Source organism: Erinaceus europaeus, chromosome 18 (genome assembly GCF_950295315.1).
Source record: "Erinaceus europaeus chromosome 18, mEriEur2.1, whole genome shotgun sequence".
In the NCBI taxonomy this organism is placed as follows: Eukaryota; Metazoa; Chordata; class Mammalia; order Eulipotyphla; family Erinaceidae; genus Erinaceus; species Erinaceus europaeus.
The window spans coordinates 35,996,952-36,012,678 of NC_080179.1; the positions used below are offsets into that span (position 1 = coordinate 35,996,952).

General features: G+C 41.8%; 1 protein-coding gene across 3 annotated transcripts in view; it reads right to left on the bottom strand.

Moving 5' to 3' along the window:
* The window catches only part of GALNT5 (polypeptide N-acetylgalactosaminyltransferase 5), a 54,081-nt gene extending 42,068 nt beyond the window's left edge, over nucleotides 1-12,013 (bottom strand). The window contains exon 1 of one of the 3 annotated variants that reach the window (XM_060177909.1): nucleotides 10,202-12,013. In XM_060177909.1, coding sequence (XP_060033892.1) covers nucleotides 10,202-11,556 — 1,355 coding nt within the window. In that variant the 5' untranslated portion in view covers nucleotides 11,557-12,013. The remainder of the gene's footprint in view (nucleotides 1-10,201) is intronic. The other 2 variants (XM_060177910.1, XM_060177908.1) reach the window with 2 other exon arrangements.
* Nucleotides 12,014-15,727: the final 3,714 nt, after the last annotated feature.

The window sequence follows — 15,727 nt, forward strand, 5'->3', positions numbered from 1 at the left end:
TTAAAACTGACAATGAGACTGCTTTTACCAGCAAGCAATTTAAAGATTTTTGTTCCCTCTGGAACATTACTCATACTACAGGCATTCCCTATAATCCACAGGGACAAGGCATTGTAGAGAGGGCTCATCAAACCCTTAAGGCTCAATTAAATAAAGAAAAAGGGGAAAACGTACTCCTCCGATATCCAGCTGGCAAAAGCCTTAACTACATTAAATCTCTTTAATATTTACAAAAACTCAGACCAACCTCCTATTATTCTTCATTGGCAAACACCACCCACCCTCCCAGCTATTAAGGTCAAATGGAAAGACCCACTCAACAAAATTTGGAAAGGGCCTGACCCCCTATTGACCATGGGGAGGGGGTTCGCATGTGTTTTTCCACAGAATTACTCCAAACCTGTCTGGGTTCCTGCCCACCATGTCCAGCAATACCCACATGATGGCGTTGATATCCCTGAGGAACAAGAAACACTGCAAGAGGACTGGCTGCAGGACGCATCCCAGGATCCATAATATGACATGGCAGAATCTGAAAAATCTGATTAACAGAGCCCCCCCCCCCCCCAATGTCTTATGCTATGTCTTATGGCCAGTTGTGTTTTGTGAGTGAGTGAGTTGAAAAAAAAAATTGAGTGAGTTGAGTGACCAAAAATATTTGTAGGACCCATTTTGCTCAGAGTACTCTGAAACTTAATTGACTTTATATAAAAATGATGGATACAGCCATGGTTTCTGGAGACATCCAGAAACAGTCTAAAAATTGTTTTTTCCTCTTATTGATTTCTTTTTAGTCTTGATATAAATATGAAACGTTTAGTCTTAAACTGTGTGAGTAAAGATGGTTCAACTAAACAGTAAAGATCTAAATTCATGTTTGAAATGATATGTCTTCATAACAAAAATTTTTCTCCTCCTGTGTGTTATAAACTACATGTTTTATGTGTGTGTTTCAAGTTTGATAAACATTAACTTAATGGTTAAAAGTGTAACTTTGAAGCTACATTCTTACCAGGAAAGATAAAATCAATTCACTAAAGTAACTGAGTATTTAAGGTAAAAGTCTAAATATTCAATGTGACAATTCATCATCTCCAAAGTTAAAATACAAATTCTGTATACAGGACATTTTTGGAGGGCCACCCAAAATGCCCTGTAAACTAATCTTGTGGAAATTAATGCACAGCAAATCTGGCATCAATCTGACATTGTAAATGTTCAAAAAAAATAAAAACATTGTCACTAACATGTGTTAACTCTCTAAGTAACCTGAGTTTGTTTAAAAGTCCAATGTAAAAAATAGTTAAAAATCTATATATATTTTACCTAAATTTGGTCTGAAAATTCTGCTGTACAGAAACTGCTACATGAGGTCACATAAGATGACATTTAAACAAAATTATAAAGATACCTAAACCAGTTATAATCATTGAGTTATCAATTATAGTAAACTTCTAATTTGTTACAAGTTTTTTCTTTACAAGTAATTGACTACAGCTATGGCAAGCCTTCATATGATGAAGCATCTGCTCATATGGAATCCCCAGAAATCCATCTTGGACCCCTGTCCTTTGACATCGCCCACAACTACAGCTACCCCCCTGAAACCCATGATGTGACTTGACATGATCTGGAGAACCTGATTCATGAGCTCCAAAGGACAAGACTTTTCTACTGCCTTTCTCTCACCCATTGCTGTCTGCTCTTCCTGCTTCTGCTTCGCCTGTCATATTTTGGCGGTTCCAACTCACTCTCTACAGAGAAGAAAAGTTCCAGTGGCTGCCCTCCCCATCAAGATAGATGTGTGGCATTTTTTCCCTGGTCATTGACATTGGACTGACGCTTCTATCAGACTTGCTGGTACACCTTTGGACACTCCCTTTACACTACTGGACTTCTTGAGGACTGAGTGTAGCAGTCCACGGACCTTTCTGCCAGCTGTCTCAGGACTTTGCAATGCCAGATCACCCCTCTCACCCCTCGGCTTATCAGGCCCCCACTCCTCCACCCATCAGGCAGCCCTCCTCTCTGCCTACCAGACCTCTCTTCAATCTCACTCTGTCCCTTGCTACTCTTAATTAGCCCTCCCTGTCTTGTGCTAGTTCTTTATGAAGACACTTACACGCTATCATTCAGGTTTCTTCCCAACAGGTTTCTGTTCACCCCTACACTGCTATTCCCCTGATAGAGATGGAGCCTTTTACAGACATTGACTCATTTATATATGGCCATTAAGTAAGAGGGAGATGTTGGGAAATTGTGAGGATGTGGTTGAGCTTGGAAGGGTTTGAGCCTGAGAGGTGTGTCAATCCTGTTAGTCTCTCTCTCTACTGAGAGGTTGATCAAGGAGGGACAGTAGAGCCTCCAGGATTATTTCTGGGACTTAGTGCCTGCAGTACAAATCCACTGATCCTGGAGGCCATTTTCCCTCTTTTGTTGACCTTGTTTATCACTATTGTTGTTATTGTTGTTGTTATTGCTGTTGTTGTTGGATAGGACAGAGAAACAGAGAAAGAAGGGAAAGACAGAGAAGGGGAGAGAAAGATAGACACCTGAAGACTTGCTTCACTGCCTGTGAAACGACCTCCCTGCAGGTGGGGAGCTGGGGGCTTGAACCAGGATCCTTACGCCACTCCTTGAGCTTTGTGCTTAACCCACTGCATTATGGCCTGGCCCCCTCTCAGGATATTTTTAACCCCACTACACACCTATGTTCTCCTGAGGTCTCTGTCTTCTCCAGTCAATTCTAGGCAGTACTCTCTAATTATCTCTAATCTAAAGAGCAGTCACAGCTAGAATGTTTATTCTATATAAAAATATTTTAAAATATATTTATCTCACTTAAGGCTTTTCTTTCCTCTTATTCTGATGTACTTGGAAGAATATGTGGTTAGTTTATTTTCTCCCTCTTATCTGTTGCTGCTCCTTCTCTTCCTGGTAATTCATCAGTTAAAGGCTGTGCCCTCACTAGAGGCTTTGGGGTCTTGGGTATGAAGGCCCTGGAGAGGTTTCTGTTACCCTCAGTAACTTAGACCAACTTGTGGCAAATGCCTGGTGCTGTCTTTGCTTTCCACAAGTGCCCAAGAAAAGTCCCTTTACAGGACTTTGCAGGGAGAAAAAAACATCACCGGTTGGCAGTCCTAGCTCAGGCTAAGAAAATAAAGAGGTGTTTTCACTGATTTATGGAGGGACTTTTCAATGTCCCATAGGTAAAGCAAAATACAAAAGTCAGCAATAAAGTGGCATCATGTTGACACAGCATAAACCGTGTGCCAATCCCTATTTGACTTAAAAATTCAGTGTTTCAGCGAAACCTCTTTTGGTTACTTGTTTACCTAAATGTTGATTCAGGATGTTCATTCTTAAAGTAATCTCATTTTTTGAACTTTATTTTAGGTATATTTTCTGAAAAAAAGATGATTATCTAAGAACTATCTGGCATTTTTAGTACTTAGGGTCAAGTCTGAGCAAAACCTAGATAGGTATGCATTGATTATTGCTGAATGAAACAAATTTTCGTTAAGAGCAAGAAGTGCAAGATTGGTTTTTATAAAGAAAGTATCAAACAGGGAAATATAAAATGATAGTCAAAAGAGAGAACAAAATGATAAACAGGAATGAACCAATAGATCACAGTGTTAGTACAGGGTGCCTTGACCTTTAACAGAGTGCTCACATATTACACATATTCAAAAAGAAAACTACCAAGAGATCACCGTTACTTTATTTAACAAAAAGAAAAACAACTCACTGAAAGCTTCATGTGAAGAGCCATTTTCATCTATTTTTAAAAATGGGATCAATTTAAAAAAATGTTTCTAAGAAACATAGTTTTGAAACCACACTGTGCTCACTGGAATCTCCGCAGTCTCCAGCACTGTGCTCAGGGCTACGATAAATGCGAGCATCAGCTTAAAGACAGACTTTTTCTTTCTTTCAGAAGCCTATAATTTGAGAGGATAAAACAGATCCTTGGGATTCTAGTTAGTGAAACGTGCATAAGGGGAGTTCCAGACACAAAGAGGCCTTAAGGATCATCAGGTTTGAGAGGCCATGTTCACAGTTCCATTTTAGAATGCATGGAGGCAAGACACAGCTGGAGTTGGAGTGAAGTTAGGTCAAGATATGAGGGAAACACAGGTAAGGATCCAGCAAGGAGGCAATGATGGGGAGCTCTAAGTATAAATCAATATCTAAATGCACATATTACCTGCCGCAAGGACCGGGGTTGGAGCCCCCACTCCCCAGCTGCCCTGGGGATGATTCTTCTCTCAATTCCTCTCTGTCCTATTGAAGAAGGAGGAGGAGGAGGATGTGGAAAATGAGGAAAATAAATCAATAAATAAAAACACCAGTAAGTGTGAATGAACATGTTTAGAGAGTGTAGTGAGGAAACAAAGACATAGCTCACTGATTATGGTGCTTTCTTTGCCATGCACACGACTTCTTTTCAAAAGAACATTCTAGTGAGTTGTTAATGGGTTCACATGGGAAAACTATGGTACTATGGGACATTCTGGTGCTGTGGTGTCTCTTTCTCTGCCTTGTTATATGAATATGATACACACACACACACACACGCACACGCACACGCACACACACACACACACGCACAATTGGTGAAATCATGCCTACATAAGACATAAGGTCTTGACTCAAAATAAATACTTAAATATTAACTATGTAATGAAGATAACTTTTTTTCTTTATTGGGAGGGGGATTAATGGATTATAGTCAACATAAAATACAGTAGTTGGTACATGTGTAACATTTCTCAGTTTTCCACATAACACTCTCACCCCCACCCAGGTCCTACTCTGTCATCATGTTCCATGCTCTGAACACTGCCCCCCATATCCCCACCCCACCCCAGAGCTCTTTACTTTGGTGCAAACTACCAACTCCAGTCCAAGTTATGTTTTGTATTTTCCCTTCTGTTCTTATTTTTCAACTTCTGTCTATAAGTGGGATCATCCCATATTCATCCTTCTCTTTTGGGCTGATCTATGATTCCTTCAAGCTCCATCCAAGATGAGGTGAAGAAAGTGAAAGGGAGGGAGGGAGGGAAGGAGAGAGGGAGGGAGGGAGAGAGAGAGAGAGAGAGAGAGAGAGAGAGAGGCAGAGTGGCAGAAAGAGTAGAATGAAGCATGTGATAAAGCTGCCTTTTCTTACTCTGAGCATCTACACTGAGAGTGTGGATGTCACAGGCAGAAAGTCAAAGCTACACAGAATTTAATTTTATAAGAGGAGGTACTGAGAAGGCCTGAGATAGACTCTGAAGACAGGAAGGGCATGACTGTGTCTCCATCTCTAAGAAATGATTCTTTAGGACTCAGTAGGAAACAGCTAAGAGCAGCCCGGACAAAGAGATTCGGATGTGCACACTGGAGTCAATACAGCCATGCTGGGACACTTGTTCCTTTCCTCTCAGTGCCAGTCACCTATTGGGAGAGCAGTCAAACCACCCAGAAGATACTAATCAACTGGGAGCCAGTCATTCTCTTTATAGAACTTAACTGAATTTGAATGAACACATTGGCAGATCTAAGACCTTCATCTCTGTTTTCTTGTTCATTCTGTATTAAATGGCTGCCATTTAATGTGTTATTCTATAATAGTGGACTTGGGGAAAATAAACAAAGAGACAATTCCTAGAGCCATTAAGATGTAAAGATTCTAGTGAGTTGTTAATGTAGTTACTTTTAAGTTGTTAATGTAGTTAATTTTAAGGTCAGTTCCTCCCTCCCATCTTCCTTTATCTTCCTTCCCTTGCCCCTTCTCTCATGCACACTTCAGATGCTTTCCTCTTGTAGCTCTTGTAGTCTCTAACAATGTCTCCTTATTCTGACTTTTCAAATTTGCTTCCTAAAAGGTCTTGCTGTATACTATTCTTATGTCATCTATATTTTTGAGCAAGGCTGAAAATAAATAAAATCAAAGTAAGGAAACTTCACGCCAAATCATGGCAGATTGATGATTCAAATTTTTTTTTTCATTTGTCATTTCTCACAGCCTTCTTTGATATGAATATGGGAGGCTTCACATATTTATAATCAAAGAAAAGAAAGCATGTTTAGCTAAAAAAAAAAAAAGACAAACACCAACCTTCTTTCATGGAAGAGTAGCTGAAAAGGGCTGTAAACTCTCCTCTCCATCTGTTGGTAAAGCCCTGAAGAGAAAGCTCCTTTATTTAGCCAAGGTGGGCTGTGAGATAAGAGGGAGGCCACCTGGCCACATGCCCTATGACTCAGCCCTATGATTCCAAACAAAGCCATTGTTTAGCTATTATTTGTACTGAGTCTGAATCTGGAATCACCTAAGTTCAAGTTCCGGACCAAGACTTATTGGCTCAGGAATTGAATATAAAGACATAAATGGGGGCCAGGACATGGTGTACCTGGATAAGTGCATGCACTACAGCACACAAGACCTGGGTTCAAGTCCCTGGTCCCCACCTGCAGTGGGGAAGCTTCATGAGTGGTAAAGCAGGGCATCTCTCTGTCTCTTTCTCTATCACCTCCTGACCTCTCAATTTCTCTCTGTCTCTGTTCAATTGAAAATAAATAAATATTTAAAAAAATAACATAGAGACAGAAATGGAGCAGTTAGATCAAAGAAGAGGAAACACATAGCTACAGTATGTGCTCACTTATCATGGTACCCAACTATATCTGAAGTACTTTTTTTAAATAAAAGATTTAATTTATTTAGTTTATATTAGATAAAGACAGTTCCACATAAATCTCTAGAGTACCACTCAATAAATGCAGCAATGAGAACTGAACCCTGAGTCTCAGGCATAAAAATTCTGCTTTCCATGGCACAGCTAAGTACAAATAATCTCAAAGGACATAAACTATGGTGATGTTGTGTATGCAAGTCCTAACAAAGGAATATTTCAAAGTTAACACAATTGCTAAATAAAATAATGTGATTATAGCAATAACTATCTATTGACTTCTTAAACGCTAAGACAGCAGAAACCTCCCGCTTCCTTTTTAAAGCCTATATTTCCCCCAGTCCTGGAACGTCTAGGGTGGGGCTCACTTTCCTGCAAGCTTCACTCAGTTCATACCAAATGATATTGCATCTGCTGATTCCAACCTAATCAACTCAACAAGTACCATCTCAGCGTGCTTCATTTCAGACTGTGTCCAGAGATATCAGGCATGGAATGTAAACACTTCAGCCTCATTACTCAGTCGAGAACTTTCCTTTCATAGTATTCTCTAATTCCATCCCAGGAGGTTCACTTAATAACAAAGTTAGTTCCAAAACTTAGATATAGACCAGGTCCCATGAGACAGAGCATATGTTCACATGTATCCATAAACTAGGGCAAAATATATACCTGAAAGCAAAAATACACAATAGTCTATAGTGAGTCAGTATAAAGTTCATAATGAAATAGTGCCTACTTAGACTTAGATACCTTCCTCACCTGCTTCCTATTATGCTTCCCTCACTCACTCCAAAGTTAACCTTATCAAAGGAAGGACTGCAAAAACTAAATAAGGGCAAGAGACTGGTATAATTTAAGGCTGACTCTTCAGTCACTATCAGGACACCCTGAGGCCCTAGTCATGGAATAATCCTGAGATTCCCAAACAGACACGATGGGCCTAGACCTCGAATAAATCCCTCTCTCCATTGTTACTGGTCACTTCTATCAGGGACAACACAATAGACCCCTTTGTGGGGCCCATAGGAACTTGCCCTCAACTTGGATCAGCAATGGTAGAGAATGTTCCATCCTCCCTTTGGAGGATGGATAACATATTCCATGCCACACCTTAGGAAAATGGGTCCTGATATTGGAGCAGCCTGAAATGTTCCTACTCATGACCACAGAATGTGAGCTTAGATCTAGAGGGATACAGAAGTCATATAGCCTATTAAGCTGATTATGGGTCCCAGATCACATCAAATTGATGGGGTTTATAGTCTACAATGTTTATACCCCTTTCCCATATTAGGGAGATACTCTCTTCCCTGATCTAGCTTTCTGATCCTTTTTCTTTTTCTTCTCTCTCTCTCTCTCTTTTTTTTTTTTGTTAATTATCTTTATTTATTGGATAGAGACAGCCAGAAATTGAGATAAGGGGGAGATAGAGATAGAGAAATATATAGAGAGACCTGCAATGCTGTTTCACCACTTGTGAAGGAGTTCCCCTGCAGGAGTTCTTGCACACTTAAGAGTTCCTCCTTTGTCCCTACATTTAACTGATAACTTGATCCTATGTTGAATTTGGGGGTCATGGCACACTAATGGAGTCTAGTATAAAGTTTTAACTGATCTTGGCTTATTTTCTTTGTCAGTAGTGTTTGAATATTTTATTTATTTATTTAATTTTATTTACTTTTTAAAAATTTATTTAAGTAAGAAGACATTAACAAAACCATAGAATAAGAGGGGTAGATTTCTGCACAATTCCCATAACCCGATCTCCACATCCCTTTTTCTAACCATGACATCATCTCCCCAATAACTTAGATCCACTGGTATATCAGATTTCAGGCTCAGGGGGAAAAAAAGAAAAAAAAAACTCTTATAGCCACAGGCCCTTTGAATATAACTCAAATATGCCTACTAGCTATATACAAAGTTGGAGAACCCTCCAACTTTTCATCTGCACTATTCCAGCATTTAGGTTCATGATTGGTCAACAATTTGTTTGGCTTTATATATTAACTCTTTCAGCCACCAGGTTCCAGATGCTAGCATGATGCTGACCATACTTCCTTGGACAGACAACCCCACCAATGTGTCCTGAAGCTCTGATTCCCCAGAGCCCTTCCCCACTAGAGAAAGAGAGAGACAGGCTGGGAGTATGCATCGACCTGTCAACACCCATGTTCAGAGGGGAAGCAATTACAGAAGCCAGACCTTCTACCTTCTACATCCCACAATGACGTTGGGTCCATACTCCCAGAGGGTTAAAGAATAGGTAAGTTATCAGGGGAGGGGAAGGTATACAGAGTTCTGGTGGTGGGAATTGTGTGGAGTTGTATCCCTCTTATCCTATGTTTTAGTCAATGTTTCCTTTTTATAAATAATTTTTTTTTAATTCTGCTTTCTTGCAGTGGAGCTATTTGCACTGCTTCCACAGCTGTATTTGAATTAGAACAAACATTTGTGGTCTAATTCACCATCTAGTGATGCAATTGAAGGGATTTAATTCTTTTCTTTGTTTTAATTTTCATCAGTTATTCACAAGGTTATAAAGTAATAGGGTTATAACTGCACACCACCCCAACCACCAAAGTCTTGTGGCCCCCCACCCCACCCATGGTAACCACTGGGGAGAGACTTAACATTTTTGAAGACTGATTTGTTAATGGTCATCGGACAACTTTAAGCTACACTGCCTTGGGGGAATAACACTACTTCTGCACACCTCCATCTGTTGACCTGAGACCTGAACCCAGAATACCTGCTGTTTCCTTCCCGGTATCTGTCTGCTTTCCTTTCCTCATGAAGTTTACCTATGTGGGCTGTATATGTTGGCGTTTTTTGAATTATGAACTTTAAAAAATATAAGTGGCCCTAGCCTCTTATATGTACAGGTGTTTGTTAGTTAATAGACTTTTTCAATGATATTTCTGCTTAATAGATCTTCTGAAATATCTTCCTTCTCTACCTATAAAGAACATTAGGGTTTAGAGATTAAAGCCAGTTCTTGACTTGCTATTATGGTGTCATTACTCCTGATTAGGTGGAATTCTGCTAGCTGAGATATGGCTCCTGGGAGGCATAGGATGTTCCATTTCTGAGGTCCCTTACCAAATATATTCCTGGCAAACTCACTAGTAATGCAAAGTCCCAACATTGGAGATTCAGTTTGTCACTGTTTTAATGGAATTACACCTTGACTCTACCATTTATAATGTCCTTATTATGAGTCACATTCATCTAATCATTTTAATGGACTGTCACTAAAGTGAAGGAAGAGGAATGTGGGTGGACAGAGATGAGGGTCAAGTATTTCTTAGGGGAGAAAAAACACATAATGATGCCAGAGTGTTGTGCTGATACCATTCTTTCTTTTCTATCTGGATGGTAGAATATTTGGACTGTGTCTAGTGATTCAATTTTTTTTTTAATTTCTCTAGTTGGCAAAAATGACCTATAAATAAATCTCTGTGTAGGAGTGAAAATATGGGGGTTGGGGTTGGAGAAAATAAAGAGAAATGACTTACCCAGCAGGTCTTGTGTCTTCAATGGCCCTGTCCACGGGGATCAAGTCACTAAGGTAGACATTGAAGTTGCCTTCTTTCCATCTCCTTTCTGCCTCCTTCTCTTTTCCAAGGGGAACAACAACAGGGCGTCCAAACTGGCCAGGAGCTTTGGGGTCCCTTGGAGAAACTGTCACATCAATTTGTAGCACACGGTGCATCCCAGGGTCTTCTGGCTGAGGGATTTTTACTTTATGTTGGCTGTGTTGTACAGACTGGAACTTGGCAGTTAACTTGGCTCTGGCTGGCTCTGGTGCCCCAGAGAGGGTCTGGTTGATCTGAGACACTGCTGCTCTCTGCAGAGCAAGAAGAGAGAAATGAGTATCATTCCTGTTCCTGGGAATCTGTTTTCTTTGATCTTCATCCAGCACTAGAGAAAACAAAGCTTTGCTTTCAGTAGCAGGGACTTCTTTGGTGCTTGTCTTTTCCTCTTCTTTGGTTATAACAACAACATGACTGTCAGAGAAACTGAGTTCCTGCCCACCACCTACTTGGGTTCCCTGCTCCTTCGCTGGAAAGTCTTCCAGTGGGGTGCCATCAGACTGCTTCTTTACCTGAACTGAATTTCCTATGACCTGGGAGAAGGGAAGGTTCCTATGGACTTCATTTTCCTTTGCATTCAACATTTTGCTCTGGCTCTCAGTATCATTTAAGGCTTCTCTAGATGCTGACACCAGTGGTCTGGTAGGCTTGTCAGCAGGAAAACTAGTGGCTTCATCCAGGTCCCTTCCCAATGCCTGTTTTGAAGTATCCCTGTTGAGACCGGGACTCTTTAGGCCTTCCTGACGTATAGCTCTAGATCCAGTGGATGCGGGGATTTTGACAAATGGCATCCCTCTTGTTGCTACAGACAGAGTTTCCTGAATCTGCAGGGCTGGCCTGTGCCTTGGTGTCATGGTGTGAGAGGAGGGCTCAGTTCCCATGTGTCGTCCTTCTTTCTCTTCCCTAATAAGAGTCATGGGGGGGATCTGCTGAGGTGCAGAATCCTGCAGATGTGCAGCCTTGCCCCTTTCTGGGATCTTGTGGATTTTATTCTTCTTCTGGAATTTGTCCAAATCAGCACCTTCAGTCTTTCTCCAGTTCTCCTGGGCCCACAGGACCTTCCCGGATCTCTTCATGGGGGGTTTCATGTCCTTGATGCTGTGGTCTGGCCCAGCTCTGAGTCCCTTCCATCCCCTCCTTAAGATGTCCTCCTTGTTGATATCTCTGAATGAGAGGCGGAGAGCTGCCATGTCAAAGAGCAGCCAGATGACAGAAGCTACAAATATAAACATCAGGAAGCGCCCACTTCCTCGGAAAAACTTTCGGATCTTGTTCATGGTACAGAGGGCTTCCTCGCAGTCTGCCCTGCATCCAAGCTTGCTTACCTTTAGAATAGAGGGGCTGAAGTATCAGGAAGGGCAGAGTCAACTTTGCCAGAGAGCACCCAGCCTGTTCGACACAACAGGAAATAGCAGTCAAGGGGAGCTCAGCTCCAGCTGCCTGTCAGCCTCTGCCTGCGTGGCATTTCAGGAGCATCAGTGCCTTCTCCTCCAGCCGGCTTAATCCTGCTGTGTGCTGGACTCCTGTCACCCACCCTGGGGGCAGTGGTCCAGCCCCACCCCCAGCTCCACCGATCCCTCTGAGCCCAAATTCACCTTCTAGAAGCCCACACAAGGTGTCTGTGGGGGAGTGGGGTGGGCAGGCTGGGCTTGTGGCTTCTCTTCTCCTCCCAGTTCTCTGCTCCGGGCTGTAACTCAACACCGCACCTCATAAGGAAAACATTTGCAAGTTGTTACCCAGAGAACTTCATCAGCTCCCACCTTCTGCATTGGGCCAGAGCATGTGTGTTTTAAAGGCAATTAGAAGGAAAGAAAGCTACCTCACTCAGAGGACATTTTTTTCCTGGTCTGTGACCCCACCTACCTCACTCCTGCTCTTTAACCCTATGCTTTCCAGGTCTCTGGATGATCTGCATGGAGCTGACCTGAAGGTTTCCCCTTTCAGAGGGGCACAGTTTCAAGACCACCTCTGGCTTCATCTCAACACCAATGCTGTTGAATGGCTCAGAAGCTTCCTTAAAAGGAGTTCTTCAGAAGTTGATTCTTTCTCTCTCTTTTTCATGTAATATCCTCAGATTTATTCCTTTCAAAAAACACTGACTGATTTTTCATACAGCCATAAAAAAAGTTCTTACCACTTCTCTCAGTGTTAGAGCTGAATTCTAAACAATAGTGCTGTGAATATTATGTGGGGACTTGGGTGAGACCCTGTATGACACTGATAGACCAGGGTATCAGTGCTCACTCTGAAGGCTTCCCTCCAAGTCCCTGGGCCACGATGAGGGAGACGGCATAGTAGAGATGGGAACTTTGGCATGAGATCATGACTTTAAGCTCCGGCACCAACTTCCCAGACAAAACTTTTAGCCCACCAGCATGTTAGCATGTATGTTAACTCTTGGGCTCAGGCAAAAATTACTAAAGTCATGGGCTCCTTGGGACATACCTCAAATAGACTTCTTAGCCTCTTCCCACACAGAGACCCTTAGTTCCATCTGCTTTATTCCTACCTCTAGGTTTCTGATTATTAGACAATTTGTTCTGTTTTATATCTTACCACCTTTCAGCCACAAAGTTGCAGATCCTACCATGACACTATCCTGACTTCCATGGGCAGACGACCTCACCAATGTGTCCTGGAACCTCCCCTTCCTTCCCCAGAGGCCTGCCCCACTAGAAAAAGATAGAAACAGGCTGAGGGGATGGGTCCACTTGGCAATGCCCATGTCCCACAGAGAAGCAATTACAGACACCAGCCCTCGCACCTTCTGCACCTCACAAAGAATGTGGGTCCATAATCCCAGAGGGATAATGAATAGCTCTAATTCGATTCCAGGTGGTTCACTTCTTAACAAAGTCCCAAAACCTAGATATAGACCAGGTCCCATGAGACAGAGCTTATGTTCACATGTATCCATAAACTAAGGCAAAATATATACCTGAAAAATATATACCTAAAAGCATAAGTACACAATAATGTGCTGTGAGTCAGTATAAAGTTCATAGTGAAATAGTGTCTACTTAGACTTAGATACCTTCCTCACCTACTTCCTATTACACTTCCCTCACTCACTCCAAAGCTAACCTTATCAAAAGCTGAATAAGGGCAAGAGACTGACATACTTTAAGGCTGACTCTTTAGTCACTATCAGGCCACCCCATCAGCTGGGGCCCTACTCAGGGAATCCTGAACCTAGACCTCGAATAAATCCCTCTCTCCATTGTTACTGGTCATCTCTATCAGGAACAACAGAATAGACTCCTTTGTGGGCTCCCATAAGATCTTGTCCTCAACTTGGATCAACAATGATAGAGAATATCCCATCCTCTGAAAGGAGGCTGGATAACATACTCTATGCTACTCCTGAGGAAGATGGGTCCTGATATTGTGGCAGCCTGGAATGTTCCTACTCATGACCACAGAATGTGAGCTCAGATCTAAAGGGATGTAGAGGTCACATAGGCTCCTAAGCTGATTATGGGCCCCAGATCACATCAAATCGATGGGGTTTACAGTCCCATATTTGGGAGCTACTCTCTTCCCTGATCCAGCTTTCTGGTCCTTTTTCCAGCCATAACATCATCTACCCAGACAATAAATTGGATCCACCTGCATATCAGATTTCAGGCTCAGGGGAAGAAAAAAAAAGAGAGAAAGAAAGAAAGAAAAAAAAAACTCGTATAGCAACAGGCCATTTGGAATATAACTAAAATATGCCTACTAGCTATTTACAAAACAGAGACTCCCTTCAACTCTTCATCTGCACTATTCCATCCTTTAGGTTCATTATTGGTCAACAATTTGTTTGGCTTTGTATGTTAACTTTCTTTTCAGCCACCAGGTTCCAGATGTTAGCATGATGCCAACTAGACTGTCTGTCCCTGGACAGACAACTCCACCAATGTATCCTGGAGCTCTGATTCCCCAGAACCATGCCCCACTAGGAAAAGAGAGAGTCAGGCTGGGAATATGGATAGACCTGTCAATGCCCATGTTCAGTGGGGAAGCAATTACAGAAGTCAGACCCTCCACCTTCTGCATCCCATAATGACCCTGGGTCCATACTCTCATAGGGTTAAAGAACAGGAAAGCTATCAGTAGATGGGATGGGATACAGAGTTCTGGTGGTGGGAACTGTGTGGAGTTGTACCCCTCTTACTCTATGGTTTTGCCTTATGGTGATATATATATATATACATATATATGTATATATATATATATATTAGGGAAGTTTCTGATGGAGGATGTGGAACTATGTGGATTTGTACCCCTGTTATCCTAAAATTCTGTTTGACATGAGCTTATGTTCTTAAGAAGTAGCCTAGGCCAACTCTGATACCATCTTCCCTGAAAAAACCTTTAGCCCACCTCCATGTTAGCTATTGGGCTCAGGCAAAAGTTATGAAATCTCTAATAAAAAGAATATACCCTAGGCATCTCAAATGCCTTGTCATGGCTGAGAACAAAACCCTTCACATTTTTGTATTCTCACACTGCCTATATTTTTTGTGAAATTCCTTCCTAGACAGAACAAAGTCTAAAAAAACTGCATATTCCTAGAAAAAAATGAAACAAACTCTATTTTTAATATCATTTGTTGTAAACATTGTTGATGAAGTATGAGAACCTCTTTTTAGGAACACTGTTCTCAGAGTGATCTACATACCATGACAACACCTAGGACTTTAGTGCTAGAGAGCAGGTGTGTTGGAGGGCCGGGTTGTGGCGCACCTGGCTAAGTGCACTCATTACAGTGCACAAGGACCCAGGTTCAAGCCCCCAGTTACCAACTGCAGGGGAAAGCTTCATGAGTGGTGAAGCAGGGCTGCAGGTCTCTTTGTCTCTATCTAATAACAAATAATAAAAATTTCTTAAAGAGAGAGAAAGATTGAGAGAATTGGTGTCTCTGCTCTGAGATAAACTTAGGCTATCGAAGACATTGGAAAGGAGGAAGGAGACACCATGAATTCCTCACATTCAGGCTCGGCCTTCTGGAGCACTTGCACTTCCAGTTTGCTTTGACACAAGGAAGAAAGCCCAGACAAACAGAGCTATGATAATGTTTCTCCTGCCTCTCAGATTCTTTTCTACTCAGTGTCTGCTTACTCTCTGATTTGCGATATTTGCATTAATGTTTGCTTCAGTATTTCATCCATTTTCTCCACTTCTCCCTGCCTTGACTCTTTCATTCTTCCCGTGTTTGTTGAATATATTTCATGGCTTCTTTGTGTTTCATACTGAGGTATTTTAAGTTAAATAAAAGGACACAATCCTTGGAACTGTCCAGATAACTAACCTGGGAATCTGCTGGCTTTGTCCAGTGCTTAACCCAGGGAAGAGACCTTGGTGTTCAGCTCGGGGACGCTATAGCACTGGAGGGGATTTCAGGACTATGATATCTCTCCCTCACTTTAGACTTGAAAACTGACCTAGAGCAGTGGAGCAAAC